At 43.9% G+C, this 21,405-nt stretch overlaps 2 protein-coding genes across 2 annotated transcripts; both read right to left on the bottom strand.

The window, feature by feature from the left end:
- Positions 1 to 64: 64 nt before the first annotated feature.
- On the bottom strand, positions 65 to 5,229 carry ddx19b (DEAD-box helicase 19b). The gene is made up of 12 exons (XM_003973614.3): positions 5,018 to 5,229; positions 4,454 to 4,493; positions 4,307 to 4,384; positions 4,047 to 4,182; positions 3,814 to 3,906; positions 3,539 to 3,641; positions 3,310 to 3,424; positions 3,037 to 3,214; positions 2,718 to 2,955; positions 2,450 to 2,612; positions 2,182 to 2,373; positions 65 to 2,068 (listed from the first exon to the last, which is right to left on the bottom strand). The coding sequence occupies exons 1-12, from the start codon at positions 5,072 to 5,074 to the stop codon at positions 2,007 to 2,009; spliced, it is 1,455 nt and encodes a 484-aa protein (XP_003973663.1). The 5' UTR covers positions 5,075 to 5,229; the 3' UTR covers positions 65 to 2,006.
- A 7,338-nt stretch (positions 5,230 to 12,567) lies between these two features.
- camk2n1a (calcium/calmodulin dependent protein kinase II inhibitor 1a) lies at positions 12,568 to 15,514 on the bottom strand. Its single transcript, XM_003973641.3, has 2 exons — positions 14,683 to 15,514; positions 12,568 to 14,082 (listed from the first exon to the last, which is right to left on the bottom strand). The coding sequence occupies exons 1-2, from the start codon at positions 14,849 to 14,851 to the stop codon at positions 14,009 to 14,011; spliced, it is 243 nt and encodes an 80-aa protein (XP_003973690.2). The 5' UTR covers positions 14,852 to 15,514; the 3' UTR covers positions 12,568 to 14,008.
- Positions 15,515 to 21,405: the final 5,891 nt, after the last annotated feature.

Genomic DNA, 21,405 nt, shown 5'->3' on the forward strand with positions numbered 1-21,405 from the left:
TCTCATTGCCACTTTAATTTTCCTGAGAAAAACAACTCAAAGCAAACATCCAAGCACATCAAGATGACACGTACAAGTCTGTTTAATTCAACATATTAAGAATACATGAGCGTGTCCATGAATGCAGCGCAGCTACAGAATATCACACATTTATAATCTATAATTCCTCACCTCACGCGGTTGTCGCACTCATGTATACACGTATGTACTGTGTTATTAAGTGTCATCGAAGACAGTATACAACATGCGGAGGAGTGTTGAGCTCTACAGCCATGGCTGCTCGCGTGCGTCCGTGGCTCTGGTGTCGTGGTATGGATCCAAAAACAAGCACACACGCTGATGTTTACATCCAACTGTCCAGAAAACAAAAAAACAACTGCATACACTGCTTCTGTAGGTCTTTTCAGGTCATTCTCCCTTTTAATTTGGCTGCATCTGCACAGAATGGAGTGACCCCCCCCCCCCCCCCAGCAGGTTTTCTGTAAACAGTCTACTTAAAAACCAGACTTCCACCGCCAGTCTCCCCAGTGCCAGTGGAAGCCAGATGAGGTTTGTGCGAGGTTAAGACCGGCCGATTCTACCTTTTCTGTTCGAGCGCTTTGATCAAATACAGACAATTTTGGTAACCGCCCCCACCCCCTCGCCAGTCCAAGGTTAACCGACCTCGGCTCGCCGTGTTTGAAGCACTGCATCTGTCAAAAAGTTAACCTCATGAGGAATGATTCTGCACTTCTTAGAAGTGTCCATAATTCAGATACGCATTTCTTTAACCTGAAATTTCATATATGTACACAAGTACACAATGTCTATATGTTAGACTGTGTTGGAGAACACAGTGAATCTGATTGGCATAGGTCCTCACGTCAATTCAGCATTTGGTTTCAAGGTTATTCACACATCCTAAAGACGCCCAGAATTCAATGTAGTCGAAATTTCAAGTGTTAGCCAGAATATTAAGCCCAATATCTGAGTAGTAACAAAATCATATGTATATATATAATGCACTTGAGGAAGGCTTTTTTTTTTTTTTAACTCACAATCCTTATAAATGTAGCTGAGCTTAAGTCAAACTGGAGACCCTGATTGAAAAGATTTTGTGAGACACAAAAGGGTACATGAACACATCACAGCGTCATAACATTGTAAAATGGAGATTCGAAGAAAGTTTGTTTTTTAAAAAAAAGGGGACATAATCAACAGTGACATGCCTGCTCAGGTGAGGGACATTGGGTTTAAACAGGTTAAAAATGCGTTCGAGAGGTGCGTGAGTGTGACAGTTCAATGACCACGATGAGGCTGTGTTATATAGGAAACGTTTTGGGTAAAGAAAAACACACCCTGATGCTAAAGCTGAGGTTAGAGAGGGATTCGTTTCAGTTGTTTGAGAGTACTCGATGGTCACAGGTGGATAAGTTTGCATAGACCCTTGAAACCCAACCTTTACCATCTCCACATTATCTCACTGATCCAACCAACAGTTCGAGCGGCTTACCCAAATTCACCCTTTGTACTTCTGGTCAATACGGAGCAAATTAAATGCCGCAGTCTACGCAGTACAGGTACATTCCATCACACAGACCTTTTCCTAATCAAACACTGTTGCGCAAAAGTAAAATTGTGTATTCCCTTTTTTAGGAAATATCTTTGCAGAGGAGCAGGTCAATTTTGTGTCAAATATCAAACACATCTAAATACATCCACGTGTGTTTGGTACCACAGACGTGTGCACGGCTGCGTTCGCTGGATCAGGATACACAGTAAATAACTCAGACTTTATTTAAAGAGGTACAAAGAGTGAAATGGGGTATGTTCCAGAAAACACATGTCTGACAGGAGACGTTTCCAGGTGTCAACATGTGCTGCCTTCGTGGTTTTGCTCCTCAATCTGACGGCTAAAAGAAAAAAAAAAAATACATAAAAGCTTAAAACACTACAGGAGCATACTGTCCTCGTAGAGCGGGAGGGGAAGGTGACTCCATCCTCCTGCAGTAAACAGCCCGCCTCCTTTAGCTGGCGATTTTCTCAATTTCATCCAGATCATCTGTGTCTAATCTCTCAATTTTCTTATCTGGGAACAAGGAACAAGAGAAAGCGGAGGTTTTGTTAAGAGGGTCAGCGTAATTCCAGCACCCCCGATTTAAACACAGTCATTACGCACTAAAATAAGAACATCAGACTTACTGAAATGTTCCTGGATTTTGTTGAGGATGTTCATGCTCATCTTGCTGTCCACCATATTGATGGCCAGGCCCCTTTTGCCAAACCGACCCGTGCGGCCAATCCTGTGCAGGTATGTCTCGTTGTCTGGGTTACCGTCTTTGTCCACCGGCAAGTCAAAGTTGATGACCACTGACACCTGCTCCACATCGATACCTTTAGGGTTATGAAGGGAAGAACGCTTAACAGGCTGCACATGTCCGCTTTAGATGACCTGGCACCGAGTTCTTACCTCGAGCACAAACATTCGTGGTGACCAGGACCTTCTCTTTTCCTTCCCTGAAGCGTTCAATCACAGCAGCTCTCTGCTCCACCTGCATCTCCCCGCTAAGTAGCGCCACCTGGTGGCCTTCTCTGGACAACTCGCCGGCGAGCCAGCCTGCGGTCTTCCTTGTCTGAATGACAAGAGAGGAAAAAGCATTTAAAAAAATAAATAAATAAATAAAATAACCTTTTTGGACTATGTGACATGATTGCCAAGTGTCCAGAACGTGACTCACATGGCAGAAGATCATGGCCTGGGCGATGGTGATAGCTCCGTAGATGTTGCAGAGGGCCTTGAACTTTTCTTCTCTACTGTTGCACAACACGTAGTACTGCTTGATGGTGTCTAATGTTTCCTCTTCTCTCTTCAACTTGATGATGTTGGGGTCTGGCACGATGCGCTTGGCAAAGTTCCACACCGACTCTTCAAAGGTAGCAGAAAAAAGTAACATCTGGCAACTCTGGGGCAGCATCCTGTCGACAACGATGAGGAAAGGAAGTGTTACTGAAGCTGTAGATCAAATCCTGGAGCTGTCAGTCATTAAATATGCTCACCTCTGGATCCGGATGCTCTGATCCTGGTGACCCTGTGTGTCGATCATGACGTCAGCTTCATCCAGCACAAACACCAGGATCTTTTTGGGGTCAAAAAACTTAAATTTCCCACACCAATCTAGCATCGTGCCAGGTGTACCAATAACTATCTGTTCCTGGAGCTTTGTCCCTCTCGGCACTGAGATATTCATAAGGAACAAGGAATCATTATTGAAGCTACAGTTAAACTGGGAAAATGCAACAATAAATAAAGTTTTTGAAGAAAAAGCTTACATTTATTTCCTCTGATGGCGTACACTAGTTTAACCTCAGAATAGTATTGTCCCATCTGCTCTATCACCTTCCCAGTTTGAAGTGCCAGTTCATACGTGGGTGACACACACAGGCACTAAAAAACATCAAATGGCCATTAAAACAAATGTGAAGTAATTGACATCAACACACTCAAATTCACTATAATAGGCACTGCAAATGTTCCCGATGGTGATAGATGAAAACCAACCTGAGGATATTTTCTACTGGGATCCACATGACTGAGCATCGCCAGAACAAACGCGGCTGTTTTACCAGTTCCCGACTGTGACTGGGCGATAAGATTCTGTGGACTGAAAGAAAGAAACATATATTATACACCCTGAAAAGCATTTAAACAACTTCAACACCTGAAAGTCTATCCAATTCGATATACTTTAAAAAGGTCACGGAAAAGATAAAAGCCTTTGGATAGGACTTGTCAGACATTCTGGCTTGCCCGAGGACCCCACAGTCCATACTTACGGTTCAGCGAGCATCATGGGTAAGGCAGTCTCCTGGATTTTGGATGGTCTGTTAAAACCCATGCTGTACACACCCTGAAGCAGCTGTGGTTTGCTGGAACCAAGACAAAGAGACAGTGTCTTTATTTGTGATGCTTTATATGCAGACAATCAAGACCACAATGTCATTAATTAATATTTAATATCCGCAGGAAATGTAGGAAGATGAAGAAACAATTTGCAGTAGGTACTTACAGCCGTAACTCCTCAAAAGTCCTGACGGAGTAAAGCGGGGAGTTGGGATCCTTCTGAAGAACTTCCACTTGATTGGTGTTTTTGACAAGATTGCTTCGTATCAGTTTGTTTAACAATGACTGTGCCGCTCTGTCGTCTGGCAAAACAAATTGGGCAGCAATGAGTTGCATTTTGTCAAAAAAATGAAGAAAGGCCATCAAGAATGTGAGCAATTCTCGCAAAATGGTGCAGATCTTTAACTCCAAGCGTCAATAACTCACCTTTGTCATCTTCTGTGGATTTGTCTCCCGTTGCATCCGGTGTTGCAGCTCCAATATTGGTTGCATTGGCGGTTGTACCTACAATCAGATGCAGGTTTTAACCGCGACATTTGTAAGTGTTGGATTTGGGAATTTTGTTGCACTTACCATTTTCCTCTGGCCTTTCTTTTATTTGAAGATTACCAATCTGCAAGGAAATACACTCAGAGAAATTACTTTTCAAACATTCATTTTTTAAAAGTACACTAAAAGGAGGCTTTCATGTGCAAACCCACGTTCATGTCACTGGCAGTTTTTATAACAAACAATATCCTACCAGGCCTGCACGGTTTTATACCGGTAATTTAACGGTAATATAGAATTTACATTCGTAAAACTGCTCTATAGGTAATCCTCCCTATTTGCAATTTATCGAGGGTTTTCAGTCGTTTACTTGGTGTTTCGCTAATCGCTAAAGCTAACAACTCCCGAGCACGCAGCATATCGCCTCAAACTAGTTAGCTCTCACGATAACCCGGGGCCGCCGGTAGATTTAAGGTTTACAGGGATACATTAACTGGACAAAATCGGTGATACAATGGTACAGTAATAAAGATAAAATGACCGTGTGCGTTGAGTGATCTCGTTACAATAACAAAATAATTGACCTAACATTCTCTAATGTTGATGTCTCTAATGTCGCTAGATTAGCCGGTGTTGCATAATATCTACCGATTCTGCTGCTGCTTCTTGCTCATCCACCGCCTGGGCCCAAGAGTCCGTAGACATTGTGTGCCAGTTGCTTATTTCGTAAAATCCAGTAAAGATATGTTAAACAAGAACGTGTGCCCAAAGCTGAGAGCTAGCAAAGCGAAACTGTTTCACAATGGCGTGCTGAAAGCGATGCTGAGCACATGTGCAGCTGCTAAAAACTCCGGTCAAATCTGTGGAGGCAAAAGGGTTCCGATCATATTGCAAGTTCCTACTCGATTTTTTGAGCATCAACATTTTAACTGACTATGTTTCCGAAACAAACGCATTTTGAAAATATATTTCCCACATATTCGTTAGCTTAAAATATGTAGTTGCTTGATTTTTTTTTTTACTTGTGGGCATAAATTTCAGTTTTAAAGATGGGGCAAAATCCGCCTACCCTTAGGGTGGCGACAAAAATCAATTTGAGCATATTTGTGCACCGATTTAGTGGGTCTCACACACGCGCAAAAAAGTAAACATAAATCTGATTTTGTGAGTGTTTAATCAGTATTTGACTGTAAACACGGATCAGATTTTTCTGTTAAAGTTTCAAATAGAAATACACAATGAAATGCAACTGTGATAAACCAGCTTCAGTATAACTGTGTGCTTTACTTCTAAGGATATTCTGTACTGTAAGATTCTGTAAGTTACTGAGATATATTGACAGCCGAGGGCACTTCTGGAGCCAGACAGTTGCGGCTGTCTGCTACTTAAATGAATGCAAAATTGATTTCATGCATTCACACACTGCTCATCTCCCTAGACAGATAGATGGTTGACTGAAGGAAGATTACATTGATCGCTGCTGCATTGTCACCCAATGGCGTGTGCATGTGTCAAACCAGGTTTATTGGCACATATGTGCATGCACAGGTTGCACAAGTCTCTCTAAATTTGTCAGTTTGGAGACAAATTTGTCAAAGACTTGAAAGAGGCAGAGTTTATTGTTGCATCCAATCAACTTCTTCGCCAGAGGTATCCATGGAAACTGAAAAAGTAAAAGTATGGCCTGAGATCTCCAGCGAATTTAGAAGAGACAGAGAAAAGGACTTTCTATTGGCACATAAGGACTCATTTCCTCAGCCAAATATGACTGAAGGTATGTCTGAGTGGCTGCAGACTAGTACTCTGCATGAACAATCAGTCATAAATAAACACTCAGCCCATAATTTCAGCACACTCATTCATCAGTGACACAGTTTATGCAGACAGCAAATGCTTCATTTTACACCACGCTGCTAGACAAAACTTAAATATGGTCAGAAAAATCATGATAGAAAAAAAATGGATTTTATTCCCATACAAAGCTCAAAAGATCCTTACCATGGTTACCAAAGGGCCAAAGATTTAGTTTCAACAGAGACTCCTACAGCCATTCTCCTGTGTTAGCTGTCACCATTGGATACCGTTTAAAAAAAACACTTTCCACAGTGGAAAACTTTATTTAGAAGCCTGCAAATGTCTGGAATCCATTAATTAAAAACTTATACAGTCACATCAATCTAAATTTAAATCTATGAAGTAAAGGTCAATCTTAAGCAGCGAAACTGGTTAGTTTTTCAGGACAATATTTAAAGTCTTTATTATGATTTATGACTTACAGTTGAATTAAAACAATGAAACATTTTCTTAGATAACTTTTTTCCTCCAAAAGTATTAATCTGTTTACAAAGTTTGTGGTTATTAATTTAATCTTAAAAACTATTCTGTTCCAACATGCAGCAAAATGTCCACATAAAAATAACATTTAGCATTCTGTCATCTTCTTGTGCATATACATAGTATAGACAAACATGCTGAATCGAACAAAGCAGAGTCCAATTAACCTCCTCGCTTCCTCATTTAACTCCCAACATTAAGAATAAATTCCTTTTCTGGCACATTTTTCATTTTCCTGTTTCACCGTCGGCTCTGATGACGACAGAGGTGACAACAGCAGAACAGTTGGACTTCATCCACGCTGCCTCTGACATGGCAGTTTTCAGGTTGTCCATCATCTCTTAATCATGTCCACTCACAGAGAGAGACAGAGACCGAGAGAGACAGAGAGGAAGGTGGGGGGGGGGGGGGGGGAATAAATTGTTTTCAGACATCCTTTCTCTACTTTTTTCTGGTAGAAGTTATTAAAATGAATTCTCTGGATCCTCCAGACTGAACCAATAATAAAACAAACAACCACTAAAGCAGTACTTGTATATCTATATTAGAATTAAATAATTACACCACCGTGCACTGTCAACAAGAAAGACGGAGGACGTGAGGTCGATGGCAGGAAGGAGGGAGACAGAATTAGAGAGCTGACAGCTGGTTGATATTCCTGAGGCTTAGCCAGCCAGGCTGATGGTGCAGAGTGGACATCACCAAGGAATTTCAATGTGCATGAAACCACTCGCTGACTACAGAGTTAAAGACCCCTGCTACAACTAAAGGCCATTATCTCCCACAAAAACAGCCTTTTTGAGTAATATATGTCACTAAACCTGTCTGGAAAAAACCAAAATCATGTGTCAAAACCTCAAATGTACTTCAGAAGAAACCGCATCAGTGAAACAAATGTTTTATTTGGAGAAGTGACTGTGCTTATATTTGGAGTAAAAGTTCCAGGCTGGCAGAGCAGCAAACATCTGGATCAGCTCACCTGCCTCCTCCAAGGTTAACCCTACTGATGCACTCCATTAACAGCTGGAAGATTACGCAACAAGGGGGCCTGGCTAGCCTGGAGTCCTTTGGAAAACCTGGAAAACGATAAACAATTTGGAGTTCAGCAGTCGTTGACGAGTCAACGCGGCCGTTGCCTTCAAAGCCGCCAGAGCAATTTTCAATCGCTCAATTATTTATTAATGGCAGGCAGTCAAATTGCATATCAATAATGTAGAAGGCCTCAACACAATGTTGATACAAAACACCCTTTCAGCCAGGCTCATTCATGCTCACAGACCTGCAGATATATGTAGCATGCTTGGTCCCACATGGTCTGGGCTGGCACGTGGCATGAATCCAGTCTGAATCAGTGAGCTGCATAATGTGCACGGCTTAAAATGATCTCACACTTTCTTTAATCAGTCCACCTTTTGGACAAGGAGTACCAGAATCACAGGGCTGAAAACTCCAGCATCTTGTTGTAATAGAACCACCGCGACAACACTGACGTGAAGCAGAAGAACAATAGGTTTATTTCTTTAGAACGTTCATTTTGTACCTTTACTCTGATGGTTCTGTGCGACCATTTGGACCCGCACGACCAGTGACCAGTAACAGGCGACCGGACAGCATTTGGGTACCAGCCAATCACACATGTAGAACAAATTAAATGACCAATGGCGGATTTCCATCTAGGTCAGCATCTTTTATTCAGGAAGAACGCGTACACAGTTACATGCCATCCTGCCCCTGGGGCCCCACAAAGACCCACTCCACTGAGAGGTGGTCCACCATTTTGTTTTGAAAATGATCTCCATGCATGAGATTAGCTGGGGGGGGCACAAGCGCCTCTCTTTATCGTGCATTCCAGTTTGGATATTTCCCTGGCTGTTGTCTACCAATGCCTGCCAATGTGTGTGCAGACCGTGCGTGCATGGGTGAGAACGCAGATTCTCTTGTGTGTTTCCGAATGGGAGTTTCACTTGTTTCAGGTGTGATTGGGAAAAGGAACGTCTGTGCGTATGAATATGCAGTGCGCTGTTTCTGATGCAGCCATGCAGTATTTTCGCATTTACAGCAACACACACACACACACACACACACACACACACACACACACACACACACACACACACACTCACACACACACACATAACATAAACCCTGAAGATTGGCACATAGAGGGTGTGGTATGTTCCCAAGACATGATCAAAGGTGAAACACAGCAGTCAACAGCCAAAGACTCCCGCTGGTGTCTTGAACTGCTCGTGACCCTGAGAAGGAAGCGCCGCAAATGCTTGTCTGATCCGAAAGATGCGGGCGATATATGTGCGATCGACGACATCGTGAGGTTCTATAAGCGACTGTACACGTTTAACTTTGGCTGTGATGCCACTGCACCAAAAAATGTAAAAACTGTCTCTTTCAGACGTCTCACTCTCTCTCTCTCTCTCTTTCGCTTTCTCTCTCTCGCTCTCTCTCTCAGAGACTAAGGATGTGGTTGCTATAGAAACCATCTGGCAGGTCTGAACTGTTTCTCTCTGGCATTCATTTCATCATATTGAGCCTTGGTCTCTTCCTGTACTCTCACTTTTGTTTAGCCATCTCTTTTCGCCCCTTCTCTCCTGAATCTGCATCACTGCCTCTTTCTGTTGAGATGCTGTTTAAAGTGACCGTGTCGTCGTCCCCGTCTTTGTCTGCTGCGAGACCCTTTTTATCATTCTGAGGGGACCATCTGTTCAACCTGGACTCTTACCCCTTCTTTCATCATAGAGAACCCACGAGGTTCTGCTTATTTTAGTTTACTTGAAGTCAAACCCGAAATTTGAGATTGACGTCATCTCCGGAAACACATTCGGCTGTAGCGGCGAGCTTTGCCATCATACTGAAGGTGGTCAAGCAGTCCGTGCTTCAGCAATTTAATTTAGGGGCTTTGGGGTTTTCAGCGGTGTGGCGTCTTGAGGGTTGTTGTTTTTCCTGACCAGGACTGCAGCTCCCTTTTCTGTCTTCATGTCCTTGTGAATTGCCAGCAGATACCTGATCCCACTGCCAATTTATCCTACACACACACAAACACAGAGAGAGAGAGAGAGAGAGAGAGAGAGAGAGGGAGAGGGAGAGAGAGAGAGAGATTTGCACAGGATAAGGCATTGCAGCTAATCGAATCTCCATTCTCAGCATTTATTGGGACAGGTCTTTAGTCCCCATTACAATTAATGGCCCTGACAAGGGAGTCCCGAGTAGGCAATGAAAACAAAAAAACATTACAACCATCTATACCTACAAATGCCAACATTTGAATACATTGAGCTGCACATTTCCACACAGACAGATGAGGATAAAATATGCAGTGGAATGAAAACAAATACTCATTTGTGTGTCGTATTTAGCACCTCACCGCAAGCAGGTGGATCCGTGTTGCGGACTCTAGTCTTCCAGAGGGGAGGCTCAGTGTGTTCCCCCGCGAGGACACACAGGTCAAAGTCACAAGTCCAGAGGAGGTCCCGAGTGAGGCGGGAGTGTGAGTAATGTACGTGTTAACGTGTGTTGCAGGCTTTCACGAAGCCTGCAGAGTGTTGTTTCTTCTCTCTTGTGTTAGTGAGCTGGGTGTTCGGGGTGCATTCCAGGATAGACAACCAGCTCATGAATCCTGCACAGAAGTGATATCAAATTATAACCAGTGTACAAAATATGCTTAATGCAGAGCCCATAACTAAAGAAGTGAGGAATCTAAAGCTAGAAAAGGATGTGTGTAATGTCCATAGACTAACATCAGGTGCTGAAACTGCTGCATTGACTGATGTCACAGCTGTGATGTGGCTGTAAAAGGTGCATAAAAAAGTTTTATAGACCCAGAGGCCTGTGTTTTCTTGAGAGGGAAGCTTATTAGATCTACTTTGTTGTTACTGCTCCTCAGAATTATTGCCGTGCACACTACACCGTGCCTGTGCTGCAGCCTGATGCGCACATCACTGCGACACAATCTGCAGTCTCGGTCCAAATGGCTCCGCGCGTCTCTGACATATTTCACACGTCGCCAGCCAAAGATGTCGGTAAATATGTGCCTTTGCTCCGCTCGTCAGGGACTGCCAGATGGCCGCAAATTTGTGAAAGCAAATTTCCCCAAATGGTCTGTGCAATATCACGTAGAGGTGGAAACACCCCAGGTGCACATAAAATCATGCCCTGCACTGGCAGTTTTAGTCAAGGTAGTGGTGATATGTAAAATATTCCCAAGTAAATGCTGCCGTACAGTTATTATTCAGGCTTATAGCAGCCAGCAGCATGACCATTGAAGAGCCAGGGTGGCGGGGACAGAGGTCGACCTTCGAGAACGTCCTGATTGACAAAATATCAAGGAAATCTAACACTTTGGAGGACAGAATCTTGCAGATGACTTGGGATTCGTTTAAGATTATAAAAGGACGAAAAGATGATTATGATGGATTATGTGTTCAGTCTTGTAACAAGTGATGGGGAAAACTATTCTTTATTGGAATGGAAGGAGTGTTGGACACCCAAGATCATCTGTGGAGTGGAGAAACGCCTCAGATGGGGTTGCCCAGGCAACACTTAAACAGCTGTATGCATTTGTTTTTAGCAGCTTTCTGGTCCTGTTTTGTACCTGTTTGGACATTTCTCTGACCCCCGCTCATTTGATGGATTAACTGTGTTTTTACTGCCTCCTATATTTTAATAAACCAAAGCTTCTTACTTTGATGCTGCTTTCTGTCGTTAATGTGTCGAAGTTAAAGAGGATCATTTGAATACTTTTAAATCAACGATACGACGAAGTATTCTTTGGATTCACTGTGTGATATGATGACATTGGAACACAAAACCTCCAGATCCACTTTATGTGTGTTTCTTTAACCCTTCCCTCGGATAGAATCAGTCCTCACTCTTATCGTAAATTCAACAATATTAGATTTATATTAAACTCTTGCAGTATGAGTCACATCTGCAGCCGCCCAGCTGTGACTTACTACGGGTGTAATATTACATAATTTGGCCAGGAGAAAAGTATAGACCTGATGTAAAGTACATCTTCACATCAAGCCATATAAGGCACAGCTGCATTTGAACAGCTAAATATTTCCACCACTTCAAACAATCATCATTGGGCAGCTACAGAAATGCTGCTCCATATGCAACACACACACAATGTAAGGAAGGATGTTGGGTTGTAGCCCCTGTGCCATGTAAATACTGATTATTCGGATCAGAACCAGCGCACACATCAATTTTCTCTGCAACGTTTTGAGCCATAATACAAAAACACGCACAAAACCATCGACCATAACTCCACGAATGCAACATCCTCTCGCTCTGTGTGGGGCGACAGGCTGCATTCAACGCCATCCTCGTGGTTGACTGCCATCTTGGAAGAGGGGACTACTTTGGCAGGATAATGCGGTCATACCACAGAGTGAATTGGGGGGGGGGGGGGGGGTCTTGAGAGAAGAGATAAGAGAATAGACAACATTCCATTAAAGACGGCGATGGTATCGAGCCGAGGTTCAGGGAACACTGTTCTGCACCAAAAACCCACCGCAGCAGCCACTGAGTGCAAGGTGCATCTGTTACCATGGTACCCAGCCCAGGCAGCCCCTTTCATGTCTGTCAAGACCGGGGTGGGAGGGAGACTCGCAATATGTTGGGCTCGCCTGCAGTTGGAGCCGGAGCAGACGTGCTCGCTGCATGTATGCATTCCCAGCAGCCCAGGCTTTAGGATGCTGTACAGAGGCGCATCACACGACATGAATCATTTAGTCGCCAGTGCAGAGTTGGAAATGTCACGTCTCATCAGGGCTCGGCGGTATTGCACCATTTACATCTCTGGCAGTTAAACGGGAGGGCTTGATTAAAGAGAGGAGCGGAGGTTCGGGATGCAAACAGACATTTATTGCATTGGGAGACAGGTGTACATTTGGACATCAGGTCTGCTGCACATCTGTCCACGCCGAGAGCCTCAACTCTTAACAATAAAACATGTGGATCTCAAATTTCATATTCATGGCATCATTTGCTCATATGACCTTTTGCTATCATATTGACCTTTCTGATACAAAACTAGAATTTTATTTTGCTATAGTTTTAAAATGCTTTAAAAACATAAAGCAACATTGAATACATTATTCTTTATGTAAACCACAACACTAAACAATAAATAGTACTCAGAATCTTTATTACAAGATATTAGCCCACTGTACAAATCGGTGCGAATCGTACAATACGACGCAGAATTATCGAGGTTTGTCATTCAAAGCTGTAACGAGGTGCTTCACGAGTACACAAGAGTTTCAGAACTTCTGCCGTGCATGCACGATGACATCTGCCATGCATGAGTTTCTGTTTTAAGAAAGAGCCCCCCCCCCAAAAAAAAACAAATGGCAACTTAAGAAATCGACTGAATCGCATGAGTAAAAGTACAAAGCACAAAAAAAGAGAACAACTTTGTCCCTCGTGGGATTTTGGCACACACAATAACGCACAATGCAATATAAATAGTTTATCAATAGGGCGTGTATAGTCAAGTTACAGTATCAGCACGTCCAGGCGAACGCCCGAGAGGCTTACACGCAGGTGGGAGGTACATGGTATAGAAAGGACAACTGAGCTGCAAATAGCAGAAACATCCGAGCAACATCCAGAATTATGTGGAAAAGAGTCGGCCTCATTCACTCAGTTACCCCGTGTACAAAAACACTCTCTCTGGCCTTTAGTCACGGCAGAAGACGCATCTCAAATGATCCCTAAATTAAGTATTGGACACAAAACAAAACGGTTCACAGGTGCTCAGTTTGTGCAAGAAAATACAGGCTACTCTCCTATTTACACTCTGAGTCATTCGGTCAAGATGGAGCGCAGACAGGACGATGCTTTGACTGATAAGATATACAAGTGTGTGCTTTAGTTTTACGCTGCTTTTATTTCTGCTCCCTGTCCCTGATTTCTGCAGTTCGACAGCATCGCCTCCCTCCTCACCCTTATCCCCCTCCCTCATCACCTCCTCATTCTTTTGAAGCTATGGCGAATCCCTATAATCAAGGGCGGGTGTGTGTGCCTCTGTGTTTCTGTGTGTGCGTGTCTTTGAGAGGGGGGGTCTACCCGGGGTTGCCACCGCCACCCCCAACCCCCCCCCATCACCCAGCCAGTCGGAGTCACCCGGATGGCTGACTGGGTGTGGAGAGTGTGGAAGTGCTGCTTGCTGCCACATGAGAAAAAGTGCGTATATACAGTGTCTTTGGACTTAAACTGGTAAATATCGCCATAAAAAATTTCAAGTGTCTTTACGGGGGGGAGGGGGTGGGGGCAAGTGCTCTAAGCCTCCGCCGGGGTCTTCTCTGTTCCATTTTTCAGTGCTTCGTCGTCGCCATTCTCATCCTCAATTACAACTGTGGATGACAGGGGAGAGCGTTAATGAGAGGGGCTCATCCCGGGGTGACGTCTGGAAAATTCACCACCAAGAAAAGGAGAATGTCAAAGCTCACAACCCATGCACAACTGTGCCGGCGCATGTATATGCATGTGTGCGTGTGTGAACACAGCGGAATTTCTCCTCGTCATCCAGGTGCAATCCATACGTGCATGCCATGTTTGCCAACGTATGTTGTGTCTGTGCTTACAGTACAAGCAACTGTGTGTGTGTGTGTGTTTGTGTGCCATGGTGTTATCTCAAATGCAAAAAAGCCGACAATCACACAAACAGCCCGATTTGGTCATGCAAACACAGGAATCACGACGGCACAGCACAGAAATCCCAGTCATCCCAGTCCTTCAGTGGGGAGGAGGCATCCAGCACAACTCTGTTTTGCAGCATTGACGGGGAATTTAACAGCACTGCTATCCAAGTTGTGTTGCAATGCAAACAGAACACATCCACACAGGCAAACGACAGATCATATATGTGCAAGAGAGGAACAGACACAATTTGTTTGGGATGCGACAATAAGCACAATTCCCAAATAAGCAAAACACCTTAATTATATAATTACCCCGTTTGCTTCTGCCTATCTGTCCGAGTTTGGGCGGGCGTTTATTCTGTGAGCCGTTGAAGAAGTTGTTGGTGTCTTGAAGACGACAGGTGAAGGAAAGGTGGCCCTCCTCGCCCTCGTTTCCATAGTGGCTCATTTTGTCTTCGTTGAAAGGCAGCACTTCTGACATCTCCAAATGCGTCTTTATCACCCGGGCGCACCGAGAAAGAAAATGTAAATGACGTCGCCAAGCGTGAACTTGGCTGTCTACACCAAACAAAAGAGGAGGCAACAGAGAAAAACAATCTGCTGATGCCAATCTGACTGAGCCGAAGACACGTGTGCGCTTTCGCCAAGAGCGCAACGAAAAAAGAAAAAGAAATCCGGAATAATAACCTTAATCGCCCTTGCGCAGCTTCGGCAACATCATTTAAAATTTCTTCTGTGTGCGTATTGCTTTGAAAATGGAGGCGCGCGCACTACAAAGCTGTGAAGCGCCCGCTGGTTTCGATCGGATGAATCCGTCGCACGCAAAATCTGAGGTGGGGATGTAACGAGGAGAGCGACGCAAAACACCGATCCCGGGGAGACCTGGCGAAGGAGCCGTGCGGGGGTTTCTGGTGCAACCCGGAGGAGCATCCGTTCGGAGTCGCAGCAGTGCTCCGCTCTCCGGGATCTAGATGCAATCAAACACACGGTGATCCGCGTTTACGCGCACTGGCCCCTGAAAAACGCCGTTTGTGCGCCACCACAAGACAGAGCAGGGCACCAAGCCGAGCAATTTGCACAAATATTCTGATTGCTTGGGTCGGGTTCTCGGCTTGTCTACCTGATCCGAGCTTTGCCAGAGGATGGCAGTGTTTCATAGGTGTGTGTGTGTGTGTGTGTGCGTGTGTGCGTGTGTGCGTGTGTGTGTGTGTGAAGCCACAGCCAGTCGATGATGAGAAAAGAAGAATGTGCACAAGAAGTGGCCTGTTGGTTTTTTTCAAGGACATTAAACACACATTTAAAAATGAGCCACTGCTTTTAAAAAAGAAAGAAAGAGAGAACTATATTCACACACACACACACACACACCAAATACTGATAGTGAATGTGACCTCTGTATCCATCCCATCCACAGGAGCGGTGGGCCACACTTTACTGTGCCCTGGGGAACAATGGGTGCTAAATTACAGTTTTAATGAAAATCTGATTTTACTCCAGACAATCAGGTGTAACAACAGTAAACTGCTATTGACTCGCCGCTTTAAAATCTCTTCAAATGTATCCACATTTTTTAAGATGAACCACGTAAACTATAAGAGTTGGCAACATTTGCTGTCTTACTGTGCAGTTTTGTGTAATTTCTAATTTAACAAATAACATGTTAAGGTTTCAAATGAAACAGCCCATTAAAACCCTCTGATTTTTTTTTTCTTGATCTCCTTTTCGGGGTCATGGAGAAGGTGCTGCAGCCTGTCCACTACATATGTGGGAAGGCAGGTACACCCCGGAATGAGTTTCCAGCTCACCTCTGTGAGCATTTGGGGGTTCGGTATCTTGCTCAAGGGTACCTCAGCGCTGCTCTAAAGGTGTCTCGGCACCTCCCTCTGCTACAGAACACCTCCCAAGTTTTGCGCACACTGGTGGCTTGAAATCAGTTTTCAAGTGTAGTTGAAAGTAGTTTTCAGTTCAGAGGACATAAACTCGACATATATGTTTACTTCTATCCATGATGTGGACGACAATAAAGGGGGATTTAAAATCAAATAAAAGCGGTCTCTTCTGTGGTTAAGTTTAGACTAAAGCGATGCCCATGAGCACAACAGATGGGGGACTTTAGCCCTGAAGCCATTGCGTCTGTCAGGAAGCCCTCACACTCAGCGCAGTGTTGTTTCTGAGTGGGCCGTGTCCAGATCTTTCACCCGCAGCTTTCATTTTTAAACATGCCCTTCATTTTACCGCGGCAGCCGCGCTACTCTGAGCCACTTTGTTGAGTTCATGCAACAGAAAGAGGCTACAAGGTTTGGGTTACACACATAAATGATTTGGGGTTAAAACACGACCTTTCCCACAACGTAAACCACATCACAATAGCCTTTCCACTCCAGAAGACAATGACCCCAGATAACGCATCTATTGGTTTATCCAGAGAACCGCTGTCAAATGCTGAGACGTCTCAAATGAAAGAAGGGAGCCTAGATCATCACCCCCCCCCCCCCCCCAAAAAAAAATCTTAAAATCGATATAAATTCAAAATAAAGAACTTGAGAACATTTGCATGTGTTGTTCTCGCAGCGGGTGTAAAGTTGCGAGATCAGAGGACAGCATGAAAGCGGTAAAAGAAATCCCCCTGGGTCAGACTCAGGGTTGAAACCATATCCCGCCAGGTTTCGTCGGTACTGTTTACATAAATATATTTTCTGCTGGAGCAGCGGCACAAAGGCGTCTCACAGCAAAGGCCGTCAAATCTGTCCCCTCACGGAGAAACATAATCAAATATCAGTCTGGGGACAATAAAAAGAAAGGTGATATGCGAGCCTGCAGCAGAACTTTCTTTAATGTGCCATTTACTGTTCACACAGGAGGCCTGGACGCGACACACCTACTCCTTGTAGACTAACACGCCGCCATTCTATAAGGATAGGAGACCAGCACAATAACAACTCCCAGTTTAGGAGCATGCTGTTGTACCAGTATCGGTTTGTACGGCTTATTTTACTGAGCCCAAGCAAACATGCAAATGTATAACAGCGATGCTTTTTATGAAGCTAATCAAGAGCGGACACATTTTAATTATTTTGTTCCGTTTTCTGCACAGTAAAAGGACTGAAACTGACTCAGGTAAATTGGGCCGCCATTACATTAGTGTTTAGAGTCATCCCAAGAAGCAAAAATCATCAAAAAATGTCCCAAAATCAATCAATAAATCATCAACAAGTTGGGTTAGAATTTGAAATGTATTGATATTTTCTGTAAATGCTGCGTATCCTTCATCAGTATGCAGGTATGGCGGGTGGACGTTGTGTCCCCCCCGCCACAGCCGCCCTGCAAGCAACTTCTTCTGGGTTGTGTCAGTTAATATTTTGATTGGTGCAACTGGATAGCAGCCAACAGGTCTGAGCTGCACCTGAAGGCACCATTAGTAATCCTGTAATCCCAGTCTTTTGGCATCATACTGTTCTATTGTACGACATTTTGCTGTGAAACCAGATATTTTAACACAATCAATTCCATCAAATTTAACATTTAACTGGTCGGCGCCACAGGAGAGATGTGTGGGCTTTTGGTTAGCAGGATTTTTCAGTAAGAAAGAAGCCATAGATGTGCTTAATGGATGCAAAAACTCAGAGATATTCCCACAACTGTGCTGTCTTTCGTTCGACAGTCGGGTTTTTTTAGACGCACCTTCCTGCCTGGAGTTCCTGTTTCAGCAATTACTCAAGATCTGAGAGCCACGTGAGCCTCAGCGAGATCCTCAGGAGATCGACGGAGACCCACAAAGTGTCTCCTCACATGATTGTTGGATTCACTCGAATCTCTCGGTGCTCCTGGAACCACACTTGCTTACTGCAGGGTTAAATATAGCACGTTTTTAATTAGTCATTCGGCTCCTCTTTACCTAAGGCAGAATTATGCCGACTGGTACATCAGAGAGTCCCACATTGAAGGTTACAGAGGAATGTGTGTTTAAAGCTGGCTGCTGACGGTGGTTATCGATGACTTGATTTCCTAATCGCAGCGGTTTTCATGGGTTGTTTTTCTGTGTCTTCTGCATTCTACACAATTTAATCCCCCAGGCCTGCCTGGCTAATAAAAGCTGGTGGCTGAATAAACACAGACATTATGAAGTGTATCTTCATACCATCTGGGGGAGCAAACTTCCAAAAACTTTCATTGTTTGTCTTTACTGCAAGCCGATGAAAAGAGTAGGAGAATCTGTTACTTGATATGCAGCGAAACACAAAGTCTGCCCCCCTCCCCAGAGGGTCGAGCCAAGACAAAGCCGTCGTGTCTGGGACAGAGGGACGAACTGGACATGTAAGTACGACACTTTTGATTAGCAGCATTAATGCATAACATCGTGGAGAGCTGGTCAGCACCAAATACTTATCAGGTTTTGATCCCCTTAGAGCGGCCCAAAGCTCCCCGTAGGAAGAGAGGTGAGAAAAACGTTCCTTTCAGAGGCTGAAACCTCAGACAGGTCATAGCCAGAGGTGGACGGTCATCTGCCTTGACTCACCGGGTTGGCGTTGGGCTAAACACCTTTAGCTAAATTGCTATTAAATGCAGCATTGCTGCATCGTCCTTGGGGTGACCTTCAGCCAGACTGCCCTAAACCCAGCCAGACACCTGACAAAAGAGCCCTACACCACCCCTCCCCCTGCACAAGCAGAGGCGCCATGGATGCATGTTTATGCAACCCCGCCACAGGATATAATATCCTCTGTATCGGGTTTTTTATATATATATACATCAGCAGCAGATCAATGATAAAAGCATTTATGGTCACAAACCAACAAGGGCCTCAATCTTCTCACTGAGTAGAAAATTTCATTTTGTTTGGGGAGTAAAGTCTGATCTTGTTAAGCCTGAATATACTAAACTTTTTCTCATAATAAAATAACAAAATGATTCAACCAGGCTTTATAAATTCAAAAAAAAAAAAAAAACACACTTCACTGTAATTAATATGTGGCCACTGAGAGGTTTTGGTATTTTTTTAGCATCAGTTTAGATCTAAATAATCATATGTGACTCTGATTACATCATGGATCCAGTAATTAAGATGACATGACAAACATTTATTAATATAATGTCATCTCCTGCTGGTAAACTGAATTTAGATGTGAACTGTTGGGGAGAGAACTCACAGAGTAACACCCAGAAATACACACACACACACATACACACTCAAATGATGCCCCAAGGTCAGATTTCTGTGTGCTGTTTGGTTTCACTCTGGGGTTTTTGCTGCGTGTCGCCATCATGGACAATCGTTCCGACATCACCTGCTCGCGCACCGGCTGTTTGCTCGGAGGCAGCGGTTTGGACCATCTGCTCACGTTGTGAGATCACGGCACGTTAGTCTCTACACAGCGACTCTCGCTGAGTCCACTGAGGGAACGCCAGATGAGCGTTATCTCAGAGACAGATCTTCAAACTGTTGCATTATGGGGATGCCATCATCACTATAAGAGAAAGAGGAGAAGAAGAGGACAACCTTGAATGTAGATCCCTAATATTCAGTCTCCTGTCCTTGATTTAACCCTTTGAAGGTTGAAAACTTCCCCCTTTGCCTGACTGGGTGTGTGGGAATCTATCTTAACATGACTGCTCCCATCCATTATTAAGTCTTACAGCTGTAGATTGTCAAGAATGGTTCTGTTTTAACTGGAACCATCATTTTCTGTCTGTGAGAAACAGAAACAGCACTAGAAAAGTTCACAAAACAGGTCACTGGATCTCCACTCAAGAGGAGCCAAAAGTTAATAAAAGCTTGTGCTGTTCCCTCGACTAACATTTTAAAACACCAAAACCTTCGTGCTGCATTTGTCTAAACTACTAACTGCATTATCTGAAAGTCCAGCGACTCAGCAGGTGTGGGTTTCCATCACGCTTTTAAAGTTTGTTTTCTAAAACACGGAGAACCTTCGCTGAACAAAAGGGCAACATAAAGCGTGGGGCCCCTCCTAAAGCTCCCTTAAAGTCTATTGACCCAGACTGACAAATAGTGGTTTTCTGACGCCGGGAGGCCAAACCTAACAGTAATCCAATATAACCCACGTCACTCTGGGTCCTGAAACACTAGAGTGAGGGGCTCTCCCTGACTGTCTTACGTAACAGCTAATCCCACGTACGTCGCCCTCAGGTTAGGATGAGTAGGAATATTACAGACTGTTTTCTATACTTTTTACATTATAATTTTGTGTAAAAATGTCTGTTAGCCACAGATTTATAGTATCAACAGACTAAACTAATGCAGTCATTTAGCAAATGCCTCAATTCAATATGTCAGAAACTGAAACACGTTTCTTACAACCTGCTTTTAACCCCAGAGAGGCTGTCTGAGCTCTGAATAAAAGTCTTTTGTTAAAGTGTCCGCCGTTGAATCCACGTGCAGCTCGGGTGCCCTGAGTGAAAGTTCACCTTCAAAAAAACCATCCAGGAACCCTCTGCCAATCCCAGCCTTTAACACCGTTACCATGGCAACATGGGTTACCATGCCAGGCAGGTTCATCTATACTGTATCACTACGCTGATGCATTATCATTGCTTATGATGAAATCTGTGTGCATGTGTGTGTGTGTGTGCATGTGTGTGTGTGTGCACATGTGTGTGTGCAGTGCTTTCAAAACAGAGGTATTATATGCAGTCAATATGGATCATCATTTTTCTTTTTAACTATGAATCATCAGTTGTGGCTTCCATTATAAGGATCTATTATCATCAGCCTGATAATGATGATGATGAAGAGGAGGAAGAAGAGAGCTTTGTGTGGCTGCCTGCTGTTGACGGGGTTTCCTAGAATCTCCAGAATTCACAGAATATAGGCTTCAAACATGCGGTGTTGTTGTTCTCTCCCTGTTAGATGGGCTGAGAGTAAACAGGACCCACAGAGACACGTATCACTGCAGAACATCAACGTTAAAGGCTGTTTTTACAGCACGAGAACACCTGGATCAGCAGATCTCACACATGCAGGAGTGCAAAAGAACATAAAGATAAAAGTTTTGAACAGGAACTCAGATTTAAATCCAA

Source organism: Takifugu rubripes, chromosome 19 (assembly GCF_901000725.2).
Source record: "Takifugu rubripes chromosome 19, fTakRub1.2, whole genome shotgun sequence".
Classification (NCBI taxonomy): domain Eukaryota; kingdom Metazoa; phylum Chordata; class Actinopteri; order Tetraodontiformes; family Tetraodontidae; genus Takifugu; species Takifugu rubripes.

Coding starts and splice junctions, on each gene's coding strand:
- ddx19b (XM_003973614.3), bottom strand. CDS start 5,074: ATGTCTACGGACTCTTGGGCCCAGGCGGTGGATGAGCAAGAAGCAGCA. Junction 4,183..4,306: donor ATCCACAGAAGATGACAAAG/GTGAGTTATTGA, acceptor TTGTTTTGCCAG/ACGACAGAGCGGCACAGTCA. Junction 3,425..3,538: donor CCAGTAGAAAATATCCTCAG/GTTGGTTTTCAT, acceptor GATGTTTTTTAG/TGCCTGTGTGTGTCACCCAC.
- camk2n1a (XM_003973641.3), bottom strand. CDS start 14,851: ATGTCAGAAGTGCTGCCTTTCAACGAAGACAAAATGAGCCACTATGGA. Junction 14,083..14,682: donor GATAGGCAGAAGCAAACGGG/GTAATTATATAA, acceptor TGTCATCCACAG/TTGTAATTGAGGATGAGAAT.